Source organism: Cervus elaphus, chromosome X, assembly GCF_910594005.1.
Source record: "Cervus elaphus chromosome X, mCerEla1.1, whole genome shotgun sequence".
Taxonomy (NCBI): domain Eukaryota; kingdom Metazoa; phylum Chordata; class Mammalia; order Artiodactyla; family Cervidae; genus Cervus; species Cervus elaphus.
The window spans coordinates 156936772-156957198 of NC_057848.1; the positions used below are offsets into that span (position 1 = coordinate 156936772).

Sequence of the window (20427 nt, forward strand, 5' to 3'; positions counted from 1 at the left end):
CCCAGCGTTTCAGAGGTGTTCTGCGCCTCCGGCCCGGCTCCGCGGGTTGCGCTCCGCGCCGGGGGCGTAGCGGGAGGCGGGCTTGGGGCGGGTCCACGGGGCGGGTCCGGGACCTCCAGATGCCCGCGACGGAAGGGCCTGTTTCAACAGCCCCGGCTGTGGTCGGCTGCTGGCGGCGAGGTAAGGGGCTCAGAGAGGCAAACTGGTTCCCGCCCGGAGCTAAGTTCCCCGCTACTCTCGCGGGCCACTTCGTTTTCCTTCCCCCGCGGGCCGGGACTCGGGGGGTTCGGTTCCGCGGCGGGGGCGCGGCCAGGGGCGGGACTGTGAGTGGGCTGCGGCGGGCGGGAAGGATAGAGTTCGTGGCCGGCCTCGAGGCCGCCTCGCGACCGCCTACAGACGAAAAAGGCTTGGCGGGCGCACCGTCGCCCCAGGCCCGGAACCCAGTTCCCTACTTCTCCCGCGGGGTTGCCAGGGACCCGCGAGTGTCGGGAGCGCGTCGGGCCTGGTCGAGGCGGGGTCGCCGTAGTGCCAGCCCCTATCTCCGCCTTCGCGCCTTTCTACTGTAAGAAAACTAGCTGACTGGCTTTCCAGTCATACTTTGGTTCTGTCGTTTTTAAAAGTCCCTACGTCTTAGCACCGGGCTCCATCCCGAGAACTGGCCGAGGCTGTGACTGTTTGGGAACCAGGCCCGCTTGGCGGCCGCAGCCCGGGCGACCCGCCTCCTTGCCACGGGTCGGACGCCGAGGCCCGGGAGCAACGCGGAGATGAGGAGCAGGAGCAATTCCGGGGTCCGCTTAGACGGATATGCGCGGCTGGTGCAGCAAACAATCCTCTGTTACCAGGTAAGGAGGGACCACGTCGAACTTCCCTCTCGAGGCACTTATTCCCCTACTCAGTCCCGTCTCGTGGCCTTAGACTTTGCAGTTACGAGGTTTTTTGTTTTTTCCTTTAATTTTTTTTTTAACTTTTTATTTCCAATTGAAGTATAGCAAGTAAGTGCAAGTGAAGTTGCTCAGTCGTGTCCAACTCTTTGCAACCCCATGGATTGTAACCTACCAGGGTCCTCCATCCATGGGATTTTCCAGGCAAGAATGCTGGAGTGGGTTGCCATTTCCTTCTCCATGTTTTTTCCTTTAAATCCAGTTTTGCTAGCCAGTGGTTACTCCTCCCCCCCATTCCCACCTCGTCCACTTTCCGAGTCAGGGGACCGAAGGGCTTTGGGAATATACTTCACAGGATTCTTTGACTACTGTTTGGGATTGAAGATAGGAGCCCTTTAGATGCCCTGGGTACAAAATGCGTCTTTTTGCATGGACTCAGCTTCTTTCGGATGGAAAGAGGTGTGTGTAGATTGGACAGCACACTGAATGAGGATGGTGAGCTCTGGACTGTGACGACAATAGACAGGAGGGGAGAAATGCTGGGGTGTGTATCCCACTCCTGGTTGTGTGGCAACGGCTGCTATTCCGCCCTTGAATTATCTTGTTAGAGACCCACCTGGGAGGGCCTTAGGGCTTACTCTGTTGCCCTCATTTTACTGATGAGAAATCTGTGAGCCAAAAAAGTTACTGCAGGTAGCAGGGTTAGACCCAAACGCAGGTGTTCGCTCAAGCTAGAGGAGATCTGTGAAGCTTCTCATGTGGTCTGCCGTCTGAATATCTTCTGTTTTGTATTACTCCGCTAAAGTTATGTGTGGCCCAACATGTAAGACCCCTGGACTATTTTTATTCTTCCTGAAGACAGCAGCTGTGTTGCTTGCCTTCAATCAACAGCAACTATTTATAGGACCTCCATGGCAGAGAAGGAAGTGGCATTCCATGATAGAGGCCCGGTCACTCCCAAAGCACTGACCCTTTTCCCTATAGCCAATTTCACAGGTTTGTTTTTTCATTCAGGAAATATTTGTTGTGTACCTGTTATGTGCAAGGCACTCTGTCTGGTGCTGGGCCTACAAAGAAGAGTAGATACTTGTAGTGCAGTGAGATTCATGTGTAGGGGATAGGTCCACAGTCCCTTGTTTGAAACTCTTGACATCAGATAACGGTTTGCAAGTCAGAACTGTTTGGATTTGGGGTGGTATACGTATATTGAATATTTCCTAGTAACTGCAGTGAAATCTAGGCAGCACCCTTAATCAAACACATTATTGTTTTCCACATCGGAATATGGAGATTATCACTGAATAGGAAAAGTAAATGCAGAAAGCAGTTTCACACCAGTTCAGGTCAGCATTTAGCCATCAAATGAGCTTGCTGAAAACTTATGAAAACACTTCAAGTTTTTAGAGCGTATTGGCTTTTGAAATTGCACATGAAGGACTGTGATTCTTATTTTGGGAGCCTTGCCCCATTTGGGGAGCATGAAGGAGTACTGGAAGAGATGATGTTCAAGTTGAGAACTGAAGAAGTAGGCCAGCAAGTGGGGGTGACTTTTCTTTTTTGTTTTTCTCTTTGAAGTAGATTATAATTACTTATACACAGTGGTTTGAAAATCCAAGTTGAAAATCCTTGCCGTTCACTGTGAAGGAGCTTTAAGGAGAACTGATCAATCTTGGTGATTGTGTTACACCTGGGTTTAATCTCTAGCTCTTTCTTCAACTAAAGGTGTAACCATTTCCCACCTCTGAGTTCAGACCCTTACCTGTAAAATGAGGATAATTAACACCTGTGATTAGTGCTCAGTACATCACCTGCTCTCCCCACCTGCTGCTGCTGCTGCTGCTAAGTCACTTCAGTTATGTCCGACTCTGTGTGACTGCATAGACGGCAGCCCACCAGGCTCCCTCATCCCTGGGATTCTCCAGGCAAGAACACTGGAGTGGGTTGCCATTTCCTTCTCCAGTGCATGAAAGTGAAAAGTGAAAGTGAAGTCGCTCAGTCGTGTCCAACTCTTCAGAGACCCCATGGCATTAGTAAACAGCGCTGTTGGTCGTGGTATAATTTTGATACGTTGTTGTTAGTCGCTGAGTCATGTCTAACTCTTTGTGACCCCAGGGGCTATATAGCCTGCCAGGCTCCTCTGTCCCATGTTATTCTTCAGGCAAGAATACTGGAATGAGTTGCCACTTCCTTCTCCAGGGGATCTTCCAGACCAGGAATCGAACCCAAGTCTCCTGCATTGGTAGGAGGATTCTTTACCACTGCACCACCCAGGAGGCCCTAATTTTGATATGAAGTGAAGTGGCTTAGTCATATCCGACCCCAAGAATACTGGAGTGGGTTGCCATTTCCTTCTCCAGGGGATCTTCCTGACCCAGGGATCGAACCCAGGTCTCCCACATTGTAGGCAGACGCTTTACCATCTGAGGTATCAGGGAAGCCCAATTTTTTTTTTTTTTTTTTTTAATAGGCCACACATATTCAGGCCACAAGTCCTCGACTTACCACCCTGGTCCAGGATGCTCCCTTTTCTGAGGGCCCTGATATAGCTACTAATTGCTTTCTGGTCTTTGAGCATAATTATGTCTCCTGGTGGATTCTGTGAGATCCTTAAGCGCAGAGACCTCATCAGTTTTGTTCCTTTGGCATGAAGCAGTGCTCCAGGCACATGAAAAGTACCTTTACATCCTTGGTGATGAAATACCTTCTGCAGGCTCTGAGCCTTCCTAATGACCCAGCTATTGGTCCAGGCTTCCCTTCCCTCAGAGGCAAAAGAACTGTCTTCCCAGTAAAGCAAATCTGTAGCATTGGACTTTCCTCTCCAACATTTTAATGATTAAAAAACATTTGTCTGAGCCTTTGGTTGTATTTATTTTGGGGGTAGTTGGTGAGAAGACCTCATGTTTGCCCTGTTTTTCTCTTCGTGACTGCACAGTCAAGCTTTCCTGATTAACCAGAACACTCCAGGTATAGTTCATGACTGTGCACATGTGGAGTCACAGTCCTTCCCACCTTCCCCCACCTTGAAGCCATCCTACCCCAACAGCTACTCTTCACAGCTGTAGAGTGCTAACCCATTTAGGGCCTCCTCATCGTTTCTGAGTGATCTTAGGTCACCTATCCAGTCAGTAAACATGAAAGAGCAATTTTATGTTATGCATATTTTAAAAACAACTTTATTTTTGGCGTGCTAGGTCTTCATTGCTGCATGGGCTTTTCTATGGTTGTGGAGAACTGGTGCTACTCTCTAGTTGCCGTGCACAAGCTTCTCATTTTGGTGGCTTCTCTTGTTGGGGAGCACAGGCTCTAGGGCATGCAGGCTCAGTAGTTGGGGCTCATGGGCTCTAGAGCACAGGCTCAATAGTTGCGGCGCATAGGCTTAGTTGCATGTGGAAGTTTCCTGGATCAGGGATTGAACCCATGTGTCTTGCATTGACAGGCGAATTCGTTACCACCAGGGAAGCCCTATGTTATACATGTTTTTACCACAGTAAAAAAACGAATGAACTGGACTGTAAAAGAGTGGTTTCTAAAGTTTATGCTGGATAGGTTTATGCTATCTTCTATAGAAAGGTGCAGATGTTTATGAGGCAGTTTTCACTGTCAGCTGATACATGGCTGACCTGCTGTTTCTGATGTGTGTGTTTTTTTAATATAGTTGATTTACAGTATTACTTTCAGGTGTATAACTTTGTGATGTAATATTTTTATTGTTTTCCATTTAAAGTTATAAAATAAGAGCTATATTTCCCCATGCTGTACAATATATCCTTGTAGTTTGTCTCATACAAAGTAGTTTTTACCTCTTAATTCCCTACCTCTGTCTTGTCCCTCCCCTTCCCTCTCCCCACTAATAATCACTAATTTATTCTCTATATCTGAGTATGTTTCTGTTTTGTTATATTCGTTTGCCTTATTTTTTAGATTCCACATATAAATGATAAAATACAGTATTTGTCTTTCTCTTTCTGACTTATTTCACTAAGCCTAATACCCTCTAGGTCCATCCACGTTGTTGCAAATGGCAGAATTCATTATTTTTTATGGTTGAGTAGTATTCCATTGTATATATACATCTTCTTTATTCATCTACCAGTTGATGAACACTTAAGTTGCTTGTGTATCTTGTCTATTGTAAATAATGCTGCTATGAACATTGGAGTGCATGTATCTTTTTAAATTGCTGTTTTTCTTTTCTTTGGATATATACCCAGGAGTGGACTTGCTGGATCATATGGTAGTTCTGTTTCTCGTTTTTTAAAGGAAGCTCCATACTGTTTTCCACAGTGGCTGCACCAATTTACATTCTCACGTATAGATCAGTGGCACAAAATAGAAAGCCCAGAGATAAATCCACACACCTATGGACACCTTATCTTTGACAAAGGAGGCAAAAATATACAATGGAGAAAAGACGATCACTTTAACAAGTGGTGCTGGGAAAACTGGTCAACCACTTGTAAAAGAATGAAACTAGAACACTTTCTAACACCATAGACAAAAATAAACTCAAAATGGATTAAAGATCTAAACGTAAGACCAGAAACTATAAAACTCCTAAAGGAAAACATAGGCAAAACACTCTCTGACATAAATCACAGCAGGATCCTCTGTCTCACCTCCCAGAGTAGTGGAAATAAAAGCAAAAATAAACAAATGAGACCTAATTAAACTTAAAAACTTTTGCACAATGAAGGAAACTATAAGCAAGGTGAAAAGACTGCCTTCAGAATGGGAGAAAATAATAGCAAACGAAGCAACTGACAAAGAATCTCAAAAATACGCAAGCAGCTCCTGCAGCTCAATTCCAGAAAAATAAGCAACCCAATAAAAAAATGGGCCAAAGAACTAAACAGACATTTCTCCAAAGAAGACATACAGATGGCTAACAAACACATGAAAAGATGCTCAACATAGCTCATTATGAGAGAAATGCAAATCAAAACCACAATGAGGTACCATCTCATGCCGGTCATAATGGCTGCTATCCAAAAATCTACAAACAATAAATACTGGAGAGGGTGTGGAGAAAAAGGAACGCTCTTACACTGTTGATGGGAATGCAAACTAGCACAGCCACTATGGAGAACAGTGTGGAAATTCCTTAAAAAACTGAAAATAGAACTGCCATACAACCCAGCAATCCCACTGCTGGGCATACACACCGAGGAAACCAGACTTGAAAGAGACACATGTACCCCAATGTTCATTGCAGCACTGTTTACAATAGCCAGGACATGGAAACAACCTAGATGTCCATCAGCTGACGAATGGATAAGAAAGCTGTGGTACATATACACCATGGAATATTACTCAGCCATTAAAAAGAATGCATTTGAATCAGTTCTAATGAGGTGGATGAAACTGGAGCCTATTAGCCTATTATACAGAGTGAAGTAAGTCAGAAAGAAAAACACCAATACAGTATATTAACGCCTATATAAGGAATTTAGAAAGATGGCAACAATGACCCTATATGCGAGACAGCAAAAGAGACACAGATGTACAGAACAGTCTGTTGGACTCTGTGGGAGACGGCGAGGGTGGGATGATTTGACAGGGTAGCGTTGAAACGTGTATATTATCATACGTGAAGCAGATCGCCGGTCCAGGTTCGATGCATGAGACTGGGTGCTCAGGGCTAGTGCACTGGGATGACCCTGGGGGATGGGATGGGGAGGGAGGTTGCCGGGGGGGAGTTCTGGATGGGGAACACGTACACTGATTCATGTCTATGTTTGGCAAAACCCACTACAATATTGTAAAGTAGCCTCCAATTAAAATAAATAAATTAATTTTAAAAAATCTGAAAAAATAAAAGTACTGGGAGAATAAAGAAAATTTGATCACTCCGAGAGAAGGAAGGAAAAGGGTGTTTGGGGAGTGAATGAGTGAAAGTTGCTCGGTTGTGTCCGACTCTGTGTGTCCAACTGTGGTCCATGGAATTCTCCAGGCCAGAATACTGGAGTGGGTAGCCTTTCCCTTCTCCAGTGAAGGGTGCTTGGGGAGTGAGGGAGTTTTTATAAAAAGCACAAAAGACAAAACAGGAAGATGCAAATAAGTCTATAATAGTAATCACAATAAATGTTAATTTTTAAATCAGCCAGATAATATAAATTAATTTTTAAAAAGTTGTAAATATATATGTGATTTATGAGACAAACCTAAAATGGGATACTTAAAGGTTGAATATATAATTAGTGAGATAAAATATACTATACAAATGCTAACCAAAAATAAGTTGATGTAATTTTATACTAACAGGCAGAGATTTTGAAATTTAAAATAATTAGGAATTCAGAAGTGTTGTATTACTAGATGATAAATGGATAATTCACCAAGAAAGCAATTTTAAACACACAGAGTATTAACAACATAGCAGTAGTTTCAAAATGTATAAAGCAAAACTTGACCTAACTGCTAATGAATCCATAACCATAGTGGGAGTTTTTAAATTCCTTTCTCGCAGATACTGCTTTATAGATAAAGCAGAGAAATAATTAGGACATAGAAAATTTGAGCACTTTCATAAGAAACAAACTTGATCAAGTATACATACATAGAATTCTGTGCCCAACCAATAGAAAATATTTATTTGTTTCAACCTTGCAAAGTATATTTTTCAAAAAATTAGGGTATAAAGGAAATCTTGAAAAATATTGAAGAATCAGCTTTATGTATGCCATATTATATATACGTATACACACACACAATATCATGGATCTAAGAAGAAATTATAACAGAAATTGTGAAATATTTAGAGTTGAATGAAAACACAGGCATTCCAAATACCAATTTGTGGAATATTGTTAAAGTGGGATATAAAGAAATGTTTATATCCTGAAATGTATATATTAGAAAAGAAGAAAGATTTAAAAATTTATGAACTCAAGTTGAGAAAAGGACAACAGAGTGTACCCAAGAAAATAGATGAAAGGAAATAATAAAAAGGCCAACATTTAATGTAATATAAAACAAACATTAGATATTGACAAGACCAAAAGCTAGTTTTGAAGAAAAACTAATGAAAAGGCAAACTTCTGTCAGGGTTGGTGGTGTTTAGTCACTGAGTCATGTCCGACTTTTTGCGACCCCATGAACTATATAGCCCACCAGGCTCCTCTGTCCATGGGATTTCCCAAGCAAGAATACTGGAGTGAGTTGCCATTTCCTTCTCCAGGAAATCTTTCTGACCCAGAGATTGAACCTGCGTCCCCTGCATTGGCAGGTGAATTTTTTTATCACTGCGCCACCTGGGAAGCCCCAGGGTTGTTGGGAGAGTGGGAAAAAGGACATATGAACAATATTAAGTGAAAATGGAAAAATACTATGAATAATTTTGGCCAGCAAATTTGAAAACATAAGCGACAGTTTTCTAGATAAATATTACCAATGTTAATGCAAGAAAAAAAATTACATCCTAATAGACTATAACCATTAAAGAAAATTGAAATAGTGAAAAAAAATCCTAGTCCAAGATGAGTTTATAGTCTAGGACCGAGGAACATTTAGAGGTTTATTTATTCATTCATCTTTGGAATTTGGCTTTTATTCTAAGTGGGAAGGGAAGTGATAAGAGGGTTTTGAGCAGATGAATGATGTTTGAAAAGAATCACTCCACTGGCTGCATGGAATATAATGTGTCAAGATGCAAAACAGGCAGCTTCTGCGATTGGAGCATGATGACTCTGACAGTGGTTGTAATGGAGACTGATAGGAATGGTTGAGCTTGGAGAAATTTTTGGAGATGGAGATAAGTTTTACTGGTGGATTGAGTGTACAATGTATGGAAAAAAGAAAAGCTAAGAATGACTCCAAGGTTTTTGGCTTGAGCAACTGGTAGGATGGAATTGCTTTTTAGTGGGATGGGGAAGATGGTGGAGGAGCAAGTTTTGGGGGGAAGATAAGGAGTTTTGTTAATTATGAGGTGCCCATTAGACATCTAAGTGGAAATGGTAAGTAGATAGTTGAATCCGTGAATCTAGAAGTCAGGGGAGAGGTCGGGAGTGGAGATGAAAGTCTTGGAGTTGTTGGTATACATATATGTGGTGTTTAAAAGGTACCGAGACTGGATGAGATCACAAGAGTGAGTGTAAACAGGAAAGAGAGGACATTTAAAGAGGAGCTTTCCAAAAATGGGGAGATCCAAAAGATGAGAAACCACCCAGGGATACTGAGAAGCAGCAGAGAGGAAGTAGGAAAACCAGCCATGGGTGGTTGTCATCCTAGAAGCAAGTGAGGAAAGTGATTCAGGGAGGAGTGTCATATGGGTGAAATTCAAGTAGCAACAAAACTGAAAATTGAGCTGTAGATTTAGCTGTGTAGAAGTCATTGGTGATCTTGTCAAGCAGTTTGTGTGGGTACTAGAGGAAAAATTGGTTGAGATGAGCTCAAGAGCTAAGAGCAGTGTTTGCATGAAGATGTGAGGTTGAGAGGGGTTTATGTGAGAAGTTATATATCTGGTAGAAATGACCCAGTAGATAGGGGAGAAATGTGAGAGTGGGAAATTACTGGAGCAGAGATAGTTTATCCATCAAAACAAGAGGGAAGGCAGGGTATGTGGGCGCAGTGTTCTCTTTTGGTAGTTTCTACTTTCTCAGTGAACCACAAGGCACAGTCATTAGCTGAGAGTGAAGTTGAGGGGGGAGGGAGTTATCAGAGGTCTGCAGGGAGGGAAAAAGATTTGAAATTGTTAAGAGAAAAAGGGAATGAATGGTCCAGGGATTTCTAGTATGTTTGTTGGACACTACTAAGGGTCATTAATTTTGAGCAAGTTCAACCTGTATGGCTGTGTTTTTCTCTAGCTATACAGTTCCACTCCCAGTGGCAGGCAGAGTCACATTTAGTCAGAGATGGGTTTTTGTGTGGTGAGTACAGTGCAGTGAGAGAGGAGCAAGAGATTAACAAATAACCCCTATCTGAAATGAACTGTTTGAGATAAAAGATAAAAAGGAATAACTGCCAGCTCCTTTTATGTGGCCAATATTCCAAGATACCATAGTCAAGTAAGACATAATATTTATGAAATATTATGAATGGAGGAAATTCACTTATGAATATTGATGTAAAGTATAAGGTAGTAATACAGTGAAACCAACAATGTATTAAAAATCATAATCAAAGATTATCTCAGTAATATAAGAAAACTTACTTTAAGAAAATCTATTAATGTAATACCACATTAATAAAGGAAAAAAAGGCTTCAACTTTATCTGTAACATTTTGTTTATTTTTTAAAAAGAAAGGAATCTGGTATTATTATGGTGGAATGCTTTCCTTTGTTGGGTCTGAGTGATGGGTATTGGTTACATTGCTTTCCTATATGTTTGAGATCTTATTATATTGTAAAAATTAAGGCTATGTTAATAAACGTAGTCTAGAAGTAGCCTAAGAGTCAACTTGGATTCCTTCTGTTCCCTCTTGCCCCACCAAAAAGTGAGAGAATGTACTGATGAGTTAGATCACCAAAATCTGTCTCAGCTCCATCCACTTGTGTCCCTGACCACTGCCCCTACCTAGTCCAGGCCACCACCATCTCATACCTGGATTGCCCCTCTAGCCTCCCAGTTGCTCCTTGCTTCCACTCTTGGCCCCTCGTCCCCAGGAGTAAGCATCCTTACATCAGGCACCAGATTGCACTACTCTGCTACCTACATCCTTCCCATGGCTTTCATCACTCCTAGAATACAATGCAGTGTTTTTCCAAACATTGCAGTCTAGCTGTAGCCTAGCTCTCCAGCTTCTCTCACCATCAGCGGTGTGCGGGTAAAGGGTTAACAGTTGGCTCAGCTGACTTGAAACCTTGGTTTCTTTATCAAGAGCCATACCAGGAGGGAGAAATGAGAGAAAACCACCCCCAGTGTTTTACGCCCAAGAGCAAACTCTTGATCTTTCCCGATATATCTGGATACCACCGCTCATGTGGAGCCTTGAGTCAGCCACCCAGGGGTCTTTTTGACCCCTTCTTTTTTCTTTTCTGGCCTGTATCTACTTCATCACCAAGCTCAGCTGATTTTCTCTCGACTCCATCAGCTGCTTCTGCTCCCCTCTACCATCACCACCCTCCTCATTAAGCCATCAACCTTGCTGTGCTCTATCCCTGCGCTCTCTCTCTTCCCCACCTGTCTTCTCTGTGCAGCCATTTTCAGTCCCCTCCCAGTTTTTCTCCAGACTGCAGCCAAAGTGGTCGTCTTCAAAGCAGGTGTGCCCTCCTGCTGACCCTCACTCTGGGTAACATCTTTACCTCCCTTCTACCTCGGCTCCTCCTGGGAAGCTCTCCCTCCCCCATGACGCCTTCACAGCATGACACACATCCCCTTTGCTGCACTTAACTGAGTTGGAATTTTACATCTACTTGTGTGACTTAAAATGAATGAATTTCCACTAGACTATAAAGTCCACTGCACAGGACCAAGGATTTCTTTTTAATTACCATTTTATTCTTAGCACTTAGCGTGTGTGCTCAATCGTATCTGACTGTTTACGACCCCATGGACTGCAGCCCTCCAGGCTCCTCTGTACATGGAATTTTTCATGCAAGAATACTGGCATGGGTTGCCATGTCCTCCTCCAGGGGATCTTCCTGACCCAGGGATCGAACTTGTGTCTCTTGCATTGACAGGTGAATTCTTTACCAGTGAGCCACCAGGGAAGCCCGGTGGCTCTTAGTACCTGGCAGTTTGTAGAGATTTTAAAAACATTTGATTGAATGAATTAATGAATGAAATAAAATGCTTACCATGTAGTCTATGCTGTAGTATGGGCAATAGTTATGTGCAGTTAATAAATGACTACTGCTATTGTTATTATTTATCAGACCTGTACCATACAACCATCATGTGGGGGTTCTTAGAACCTAATTGTATTACCATAAAAAGAGACTGGTCCAAAGTTGCTTCAACCTGTCTGTTGTTCTTAGTTCCGTTTGCTCTAGGAGGAGTTTATTTAATAGTCACAATGGGAATGAGAATAGTGGTGGACCAGGGCACGCACAAGCATTCTGGGCAGCACTGAGTCGAAAAGGGGCAGAAATGATACTTTTAGTCCATAGTCAGACAGGAACTATCTGACTGATGGTTATCTGGTCTGTGTGTCAGTTCGAGAAAGGAGCACTTGATAGATAACATTTTCTCCTTCCTAGTATTATTCCAGGCCCTGCCTTCTGCCATCTCCCACTTCAGTTCTGTTTAGGGGCAGCCAGGAGGAGGGCTTTTGCTGTGCTCTTTTCAGGACAGCCTTTAAATATTTTACTGACAGATGAAAAACATTTGAGTACTTCAGTGAAAATCCTTGAACCTTCATTTACAAAGGACCATGTTTCCAGTTTTGCAGGGATCCAAAAGATCATCTACTCAGATCACCCAGTCTGCTTTTACAGTTGAAGAATTCCAGCCAAGGGAGTTGTTGTTCAGGTGCTCAGTCATATCCAACTCTTGCAACCCCATATACTGCAGCACGCCAGGCCTCCCTGTTCCTCACCATCTCTCAGAGCTTGCTCAAACTCATGTCCATTGAGTCAGTGATGCCATCCAACCATCTCGTCCTCTGTCAAAAGCATCAATTCTTTGTTATTCAGCCTTCTTTATGGTCCAACTGTCACATCCATACATGACTACTGAAAAAATCATAGCATTGACTATACAGACCTTTGTCGGCAAAGTAATGTGTCTGCTTTTTAATATGCTGTCTAGGTTTGTCATAGCTTTTCTTCTAAGGAGCAAGTGTCTTTTTTTTTTTTTTTTGGAGCAAGTGTCTTTTAAGGGAGTTGAGGGGACCTTTTCAAGGTCATCCTTTTTTCTGAGCTGACAGCCCCAGGATAAGTACTTAGTCTTGTTGGAAACAGGCCAGAGTGGAGATAAATACTTAGGACACACCAGATTGCTGTGAATACCAAATTATGTTGCATTCCCTAATAGAGTGAAGTAAATATCACACCTGCCTCAAAATAATAGGTGGGGAGAACATAATTAATGTTCATAAAATTACATTTAGAAAAGTGGTTCTTAATCAAATGGGTTACAGACCCATTTGATGATGGCTGAATATCTTACCTTCTGGGAAGAATGCTCATGAAAAAGTTCCAGGAAAAAAAAAAATTCCAGGACTCTCAAGGACCTCTAGCTTTGTGCCCTGACAAAGCCCATCTGTGGGCTCCTGACTGACACTCTGGAGAGCCCAGAGGCAGAGGAACGTGTGTGGTGCCACCATGCTCTCAAACCGTTTTGTTGTTTAGTCGCTCAGTCATGTCTGTCTCTTTGTGACCCCATGGACTGTAGCCCACCAGGCCCCTCTGTCCATTGGATTCTCCAGGCAAGAATACTGGAGTGGGTTGCCATTCCCTTCTCCAGGGGATCTTCCTGACCTAGGACTGGAACCCATGTCTCTTGTATTGGCAGGAGGATTCTTTACCACTGAGCCACCAGGGAAGCCCAAGCCTAATAGAATAAAAGTCTCATTGAAAATATCAAACAGTGACATTTGCAATTTTCCTGTTCAGGTGAAAGAGTGCTAGCATGGCACCCAATCATCCTTGGACACCTCTGATTTAGATGTGGCCAGGAGGGTTCTCACGGCCCTTCTGAGTTTGGATCTGTTCTGTAAGTTTGCACAACATCGGGCTAAGGAACTGGCAGGAGAGGCAAAGAATTAAAATCTCCTTAAAGAGTGGTAAAGTCATTTACACATTTGATTGTAGCTAAGGGGCCCAGAATGGTTTCTGTGAATTTTGCAAGTTTGAAGATGAGTATTGGGTTCTGGAATGAAGCTAGAATGAAGTGGATTCCTGTAACGCTTGGCTTCCAACCCAGCTTGTTTGCCTGTAAGCCATCATTCAGTCGTAGCAGATGATAAAAACGTGCTGGCCTAGGACAGCTTGCAGCTTGTGCATTATTTGTAAATCTAGAGGGGGAAATTTCATCAGCAGTTAAGAAAAAGACATGATTTGAAAGTGAGAATTGCACACCTGTGATCTCCCTAGGTAAAACACGAGCCTGCTGCATGTTAGAGCTTAAGCTGTCAACATTATTCTCTGAAAGCCTGAGGTTTACATACCAAATTATGCAAAACTACCTTTTAAACTAAAGGAAAAAATAAAGGTTACTCACATAACCAGTAGTCTCAATTATAGATGTGATCATTTTAGAACAAATGCTATTATAATTCCTACTTAAAACTCTCAAGCCCAAGGCATTGCCCTTCCCCATCCCCTTTAACATGTCGAGCAGCAGTTGCTAGAACAAAATGCCCATTCACTAAGTGAATTTAACCAGTTTTTGTAATAGAAATTCTCACATTCTGTTTTGCCTTACTAGCATAGGGGCGATGGGGAAGGGTGGGAGGGGCAAGTAATCATGTGTTTTCAACATTTATCCTGGCTTTTTTTTTTTCCCTATTTATTTTTAATAGTTGGAGGCTAATTACTTCACAACATTGCAGTGGGTTTTTCATACATTGACATGAATCAGCCATGGAGTTACATGTATTCCCCATCCCGATCCCCCCTCCCACCTCCCTCTCCACCCGATTCCTCTGGGTCTTCCCAGTGCACCAGGCCCGAGCACTTGTCTCATGCATCCCACCTGGGCTTCTTTTAAGTATTTTGTTTGAATAGTTAAACAATATATTCCTCCCTTGGAACTGAGCAAGGTGGTAGCATTATTGCAGGAAAGGGGACCCCTTCCAGGGCCCGAAACTGGGCTCTTGTCTAACAGTCAGAAATGAATTGTCTGAGGAGACACGTGTGCTGACAAAGCAAGAGATTTTATTGGGAAGGGCACCCAGGTGGAGAGCAGTATGTAAGGGAACCCAGGAGAACTGCTCTGCAGTGCCTTGCAATCTCGGGTTTTATGGTGATGAGATTAGTTTCTGGGTTGTCTTTAGCCAATCACGGGGCTTCCCTGGTGGCTCAGAGCTTAAAGTCTGCCTGCAGTGCGGGAGACCTGGGTTTGATCCCTGGGTCAGGAAGATCCCCTGGAGAAGGAACTGGCAACCCACTCCAGTATTCTTGCCTGGAGAATCCCATGGACGGAGAAGCCTGGTGGGCTACAGTCCACGGGGTCACCAAGAGTCGGACACGACTGAGCGACTTCACTTTCTGACTCAGAGTCCTTCCTGGTGGTGCTCGCCTTGTTCAGCCAAGATGGATGCTAGAGAGAAGGATTCTGGGAGGTGGTTGGACCTGTGGTGTCTCCTTTTGACCTTTCCCGAACTCTTCCAGAGGCTTATTAGTTCTGTGTTCCTTACCAGGACCTCCTGTCGTAAAACAACTTACGCAAATGGTTACTATGGTGCCTGGCCAGGGTGGAAGGTTTCGATCAGTGTGCTTCCCCTAACAGCCTGAACATAGCAATTCTTAATCCAAAGGAAAGAGGACCAAGGGTGGGTGTTAGCTTGGAGGCCTCTGACCTCTGTCCCTTGGAGCATAGGAAAGGGAGCTCCAGGAACGCTTCATGGAGGAGGGAGTATATGAAGGAGGGGTGTTTGCTAAAGGGCATTACAGGTGGAAAGAAGAGTGTGCACACAGGCCCAGAAGTGTGAGAGCAGAGCACGTGCAGGAAATAATAATTCAGGTTCTCTGGGGGGCTAGGGAGGGAGGTATGGGTGGTAAGGCTAGATGTGAGAGGAAGAGCCAGCCCATGGTGAGCCTTGTATGTCTGCCTGAGGGACTTTGATTTTATCATTGGGCTGGAGAATTCTTGTGTGTTTGTTTGTTTGTTTTTGACTTTTTATTTTGTATTGGAGTGTAAGCCAGCTAACAATATTGTGACAGTTTCAGGTGAACAGTGAAGGGACTCAGCCATATATATACATGTATCCATTCTCCCCGAAACTCCCCTCCCATCCAGACTGCCACATAACACTGAGCAGAGTTTCATGTGCTTTACAGTAGGTCCTTGATGTTGTCCATTTTAATATAGCAGTGTGTACAGGCCCAGTGGTAAAGAATCTGCCTTCTATGCAGGAGCCACAGGAAACTCGGGTTTGATTCCTGGGTCAGGAAGATCCTCTGGAGAAGGGCATGGCAACCCACTCAGTATTCTTGCCTAGAGAATCCCATGGACAGAGGAGCCTGGTGGGCTAGTCCGTGGGGTCACAAAGAGTCGGGCACGACTGAGTGACTAACTTATAACACTTAGGATTTATGTCAGAGAGTGTTCTGCCCATGTTTTCCTCTAGGAGTTTTAATGTGTCTGGTTTCGCATTTAGGTGTTTAATCCATTCTGAGCTTATTTTCGTGTATGGTGTTAAAGAATGATCTGATTTCATTCTTTTTACGTGTAGCTGTCCAGTTTTCCCAGCACCATTTGTTGAACATTGTGTAGTCTTGCCTCCTTTGTCATATATTAATTAACCATAGGTGCATGGGTTTATATCTGAGTGTTCTGTACTGTGGGTTGGAGAATTCTGAGCAATGAAGTCTTGAGATTCTAGGTCTTTCTGTGACCTCCCTTTGTGGAGGATGGGTTGGAAGGAACCAGTACTAGAGGCAGAGAGACCAGTAAGGAGCTACTCCAATTTTCTTTTAGGATGGAGGGATTGAAAGGAGGAGTCTATCCTCTCTGTGCCATTTTTGGTGGGTAGATGACAGCATTCATTTCTGCGCCCTCCAGCTAGAAACTGAACTGCATGTTAAATTAAGTAGTTCGAAAAAAAAAAATTAAGTAGTTCGATGCTACCATCTAGCTTGTGTCTTGTGTATTTTGCGTTAATATTGCTTCAGTCTTAGATTTCTTTAATGGCATCAAGTGTTTTTTACAGTATCTAGTTCACCATGGCCATTTAATAAGAATTCATAGTCATATCTGTCAGGATTCTTTCAGATGTAAGTGACACACCCACCTTAAATGGCCTTTAAGCACGAAAGAGAATTTATTGCTCAAATAACTGAAAAGTCCAAGGGACTGTGCTAGATTCAGGCATGGCTGGCTTCAGGAGCTCAAATAATCAAGTATATCTCTTTGCATTACTTGACCCCATTTGACTCAGAGTGGCCTTTATTCTCTGGCAGGCTCTCCTAAGTGGTCAGGTCTCAGGTCTCTCAGAGGTGGTCCCTTGGCAGCTCCAGATTTATCCTTTCAGATTGGTGCTGTCTGCAGAAAGAACTGTTTCTATAATGGCCCCAGAGAAGGTCCTGACTTGACAATGGCTCTCAGCTGATCCAGCTTGGGTCATGAGCACATCCCTGAACTGTGCCTAGATTGGCCAAGCTGGGTCACATGTCCTTCCCTGCAGCCGGGGTCATGGCCAGGGGGCAAGCAATGATGGGATCAGCACCTCCCCCCACCCCCAGAACCAGACAGTCACAGCAGGGAAAATTATAGGCCATTACCAGAAAAAGGAGGAACAGGTACTAGACAGGCAGAGGCTACAGTGTTTCCATTAGAACAGGAATAAGTATGGGGCCTGAGGGGACACAAACCCATGCTCTCCAATCTGCTTTGAACCTTCCTTTTTATATAAAAAGAAACCAGAGATCACAGAAGTTAAGTAATTTGCCCAAGATCGCATAGCTAGACTGGCAGCACTGTTTTGTACTCCCACCAACAATGCCTGAGGATTCAAGTGGCTCTATGTCCCTGTCAACACTTAGTATTGACATTATTTTTTCTAATATTTCAGATTTTTATTACTGCAGTATACTTGATTTACAATGTTGTATTTCTGGTATAAGCAAAGTGATTATTATATACTTTTCCATTATGGTCTATTATAGGATACTGCATATAGTTTCCTGTGCTACACAGCCGGACCTTGTCATTTATCTATTTTATATATACCAGTTTGTATCTGCTAATCCCAAATTCCTAATTTATCCATCCTTATTTTCTTTCCCCTCTGGTAACCATAAATTAGTTTTCTATGTCTGTGAGCCTATTTCTGTTCTGTAAATAAGTTCATTTGTATCATGTTTCAGATTCTACATATAAGTGGTATATGTTATTTATCTTTGACTGACTGACTTCACTTAGTATGATAATCACTAGTTGCATCCATGTTGCTGAAAAGGGCATTATTTCATACTTTTTTAATGGCTGAGTAGTATTCCATTGTGTGTTTATGTAGTGTGTGTGTGTGTGTATACCACATTTTCTCTATCCATTCATCTCAGTTCAGTTCAGTCGCTCAGTCATGTCCGACTCTTTGCGACCCCATGAACTGCAGCATGCCAGGCCTCCCTGTCCATCACTAGCTCCTGGAGTCCACCCAAACCCATGTCCATTGAGTCGGTGATGCCATCCAACCATCTCATCCTCTGTCATCCCCTTCTCCTCCTGCCCTCAATCTTTCTCAGCATCAGGGTCATTTCCAATGAATCAGCTCGTCGCATCAGGTGACCAAAGTATTGGAGTTTCAGCTTCAGCATCAGTCCTTCCAATGAACACCCAGGACTGATCTCCTTTAGGATGGACTGGTTGGATCTCCTTGCAGTCCAAAGGACTCTCAAGAGTCTTTTCCAACACCACAGTTCAAAAGCATCAATTCTTCGTCACTCAGCTTTCTTTATAGTCCAACTCTTATATCTGTACGTGACCACTGGAAAAACCATAACCTTGACTAGATGGACCTTTGCTGACAAAGTAATGTCTCTGCTTTTTAATATGCTATCTAGGTTGGTCATAACTTCCCTTCCAAGGAGTAAGCATCTTTGGACATTTAGGTTGAGTTCATGTCTTAGCTATTGTAAATAATGTTGCTGTGAACATTAGGGTGCATGTACCTTTTCAAACTCTAGTATTCTCTGGGCATATGCTCAGGAATGGGATTACTGGATCATTTGGTAACTGTATTTCAACTTTTTAAGGACTCTCCATACTGTTTGCTGTAGTGACTACACCAGTCCACATTCCACCAACAGTGTAGGATAGTTCCCATTTCTCCACATCCTTTCCAGCATTTGTTGTTTGTAGACATTTTAGTGGTGGCCATTCTGATTGGTGTGAGGTAATACCTCATCACAGTTTTGATTTTGCATTTCTCTAATAGGTAGCAATGTTGAGTATCTTTTCATGTGCCTATTGATCATCTGTATGTCTTCTTTGGATAAATGTCTATTTAGGTCTTCTGCCCATTTTTTTTAAATTTTGTTTAGTTTTTTGTTATTGAGTTGTATGAGCTGTTTGTATATTTTAGAAATTAAACCCTTGTTGGTTGCACCATTTGCAGATATTGTCTCCCATTGCATTGGTTGTCTTTTGTTTGTTTTCCTTTACTATGCAAAAGCTTTTAAGTTTGATATGGTTCTGTTTGTTTTTACTTTTATTTCTGTTACCTTGGGAGAGTGACCTAAGAAAACATTGCAACAATTTATGTCACTGAATGTTTTGCCTATGTTCTCTTCTAGGAGTTTGATATCACATCTATGTTGAAGTCTTTAGGACATTTGAATGTATTTATTTATTTTTTAATAAATTATTTTAATTGGAGGCTAATAACTTCACAATATTGTGGTTTTTGCTATACATCGACATGTATCAGCCACAGGTGTACATGTATCCCACCATTCTGAACCCCTCTCCCACCTCCCTCCCCACCCCATCCCTCTGGATTGTCCCAGAGCACCAGTTTTGAGTGCCCTGCTTCATGCATCGAACTTGAACTGGTCATCTATTTTACATATGGTAATAAACATGTTTCAATACTATTCTTTCAAATCATCCCACCCTCGCCTCCTTCCACATACTCAAAAAGTCTGTTCTTTACATCTGTGTCTCTTGCTGTCTTGCATGTAGGGTCATCATTACTGTCTTTCTAAATTCCATACATATGTGTTAATATACAATATTGGTGTTTCTCTTTCTGGCTTACTTCACTCTGTATAATAGGCTAATAGGCTTCAGTTTCATCTACCTCATTAGGACTGACTCAAATGTGTTCTCTTTTATAGCTGAGTAATATTCCATTGTGTATATGCACCACAGCTTCCTGATCCATTCGTCTGCTGATGGACATCTAGGTTGCTTCCATGTCCTAGCTATTGTAAACAGTGCTGCAGTGAACATTGGGGTACATGTGTCTCTTTCAATTCTGGTTTCCTCAGTTTGTATGCCCAGCAGTGGGATTGCTGGGTCATATGGCAGTTCTATTTCCGGTTTTTTAAGGAATCTCCACACTGTTCTCCATAGTGGCTGTACTAGTTTGCATTCCCACCAACAGTGTAAGAGGGTTCCCTTTTCTCCACACCCTCTCCAGCATTTATTGTTTGTAGACTTTTTCATGGCAGCCATTATGACCAGCATGAGATGGTACCTCATTGTGGTGTTGATTTGCACTTCTCTGATAATGAGTGATGTTGAGCATCTTTTCATGTGTTTGTTAGCCACCTGTATGTCTTCTTTGGAGAAATGTCTGTTTAGTTCTTGACCCAATTTTTGATTGGTTTGTTTATTTTTCTGGTATTGAGCTGCATGAGCTACTTGTATATTTTGGCGATTAATTCTTTGTCAGTTGCTTTGCTCACTATTATTTTCTCCCATTCTGAAGGCTGCCTTTTCACCTTGCCTATAGTTTGGGTAGTTTGGCCATTTAACAATATTAATTCTTCCAATCCAAG

At 42.8% G+C, this 20427-nt stretch overlaps 1 protein-coding gene across 5 annotated transcripts in view; it reads left to right on the top strand.

The window, feature by feature from the left end:
- Positions 1–20427, top strand: part of PHKA2 (phosphorylase kinase regulatory subunit alpha 2) — a 91083-nt gene continuing 70656 nt past the window's right edge. For 3 of the 5 annotated variants that reach the window (XM_043895950.1, XM_043895954.1, XM_043895955.1), the window contains exons 1-2: positions 1–180; positions 621–842. In XM_043895950.1, the coding sequence (XP_043751885.1) occupies positions 765–842 (78 nt within the window). In that variant the 5' untranslated portion in view covers positions 1–180; positions 621–764. Of the gene's footprint in view, positions 181–338; positions 843–20427 lie in introns of those variants that run through there. The other 2 variants (XM_043895952.1, XM_043895951.1) reach the window with 2 other exon arrangements.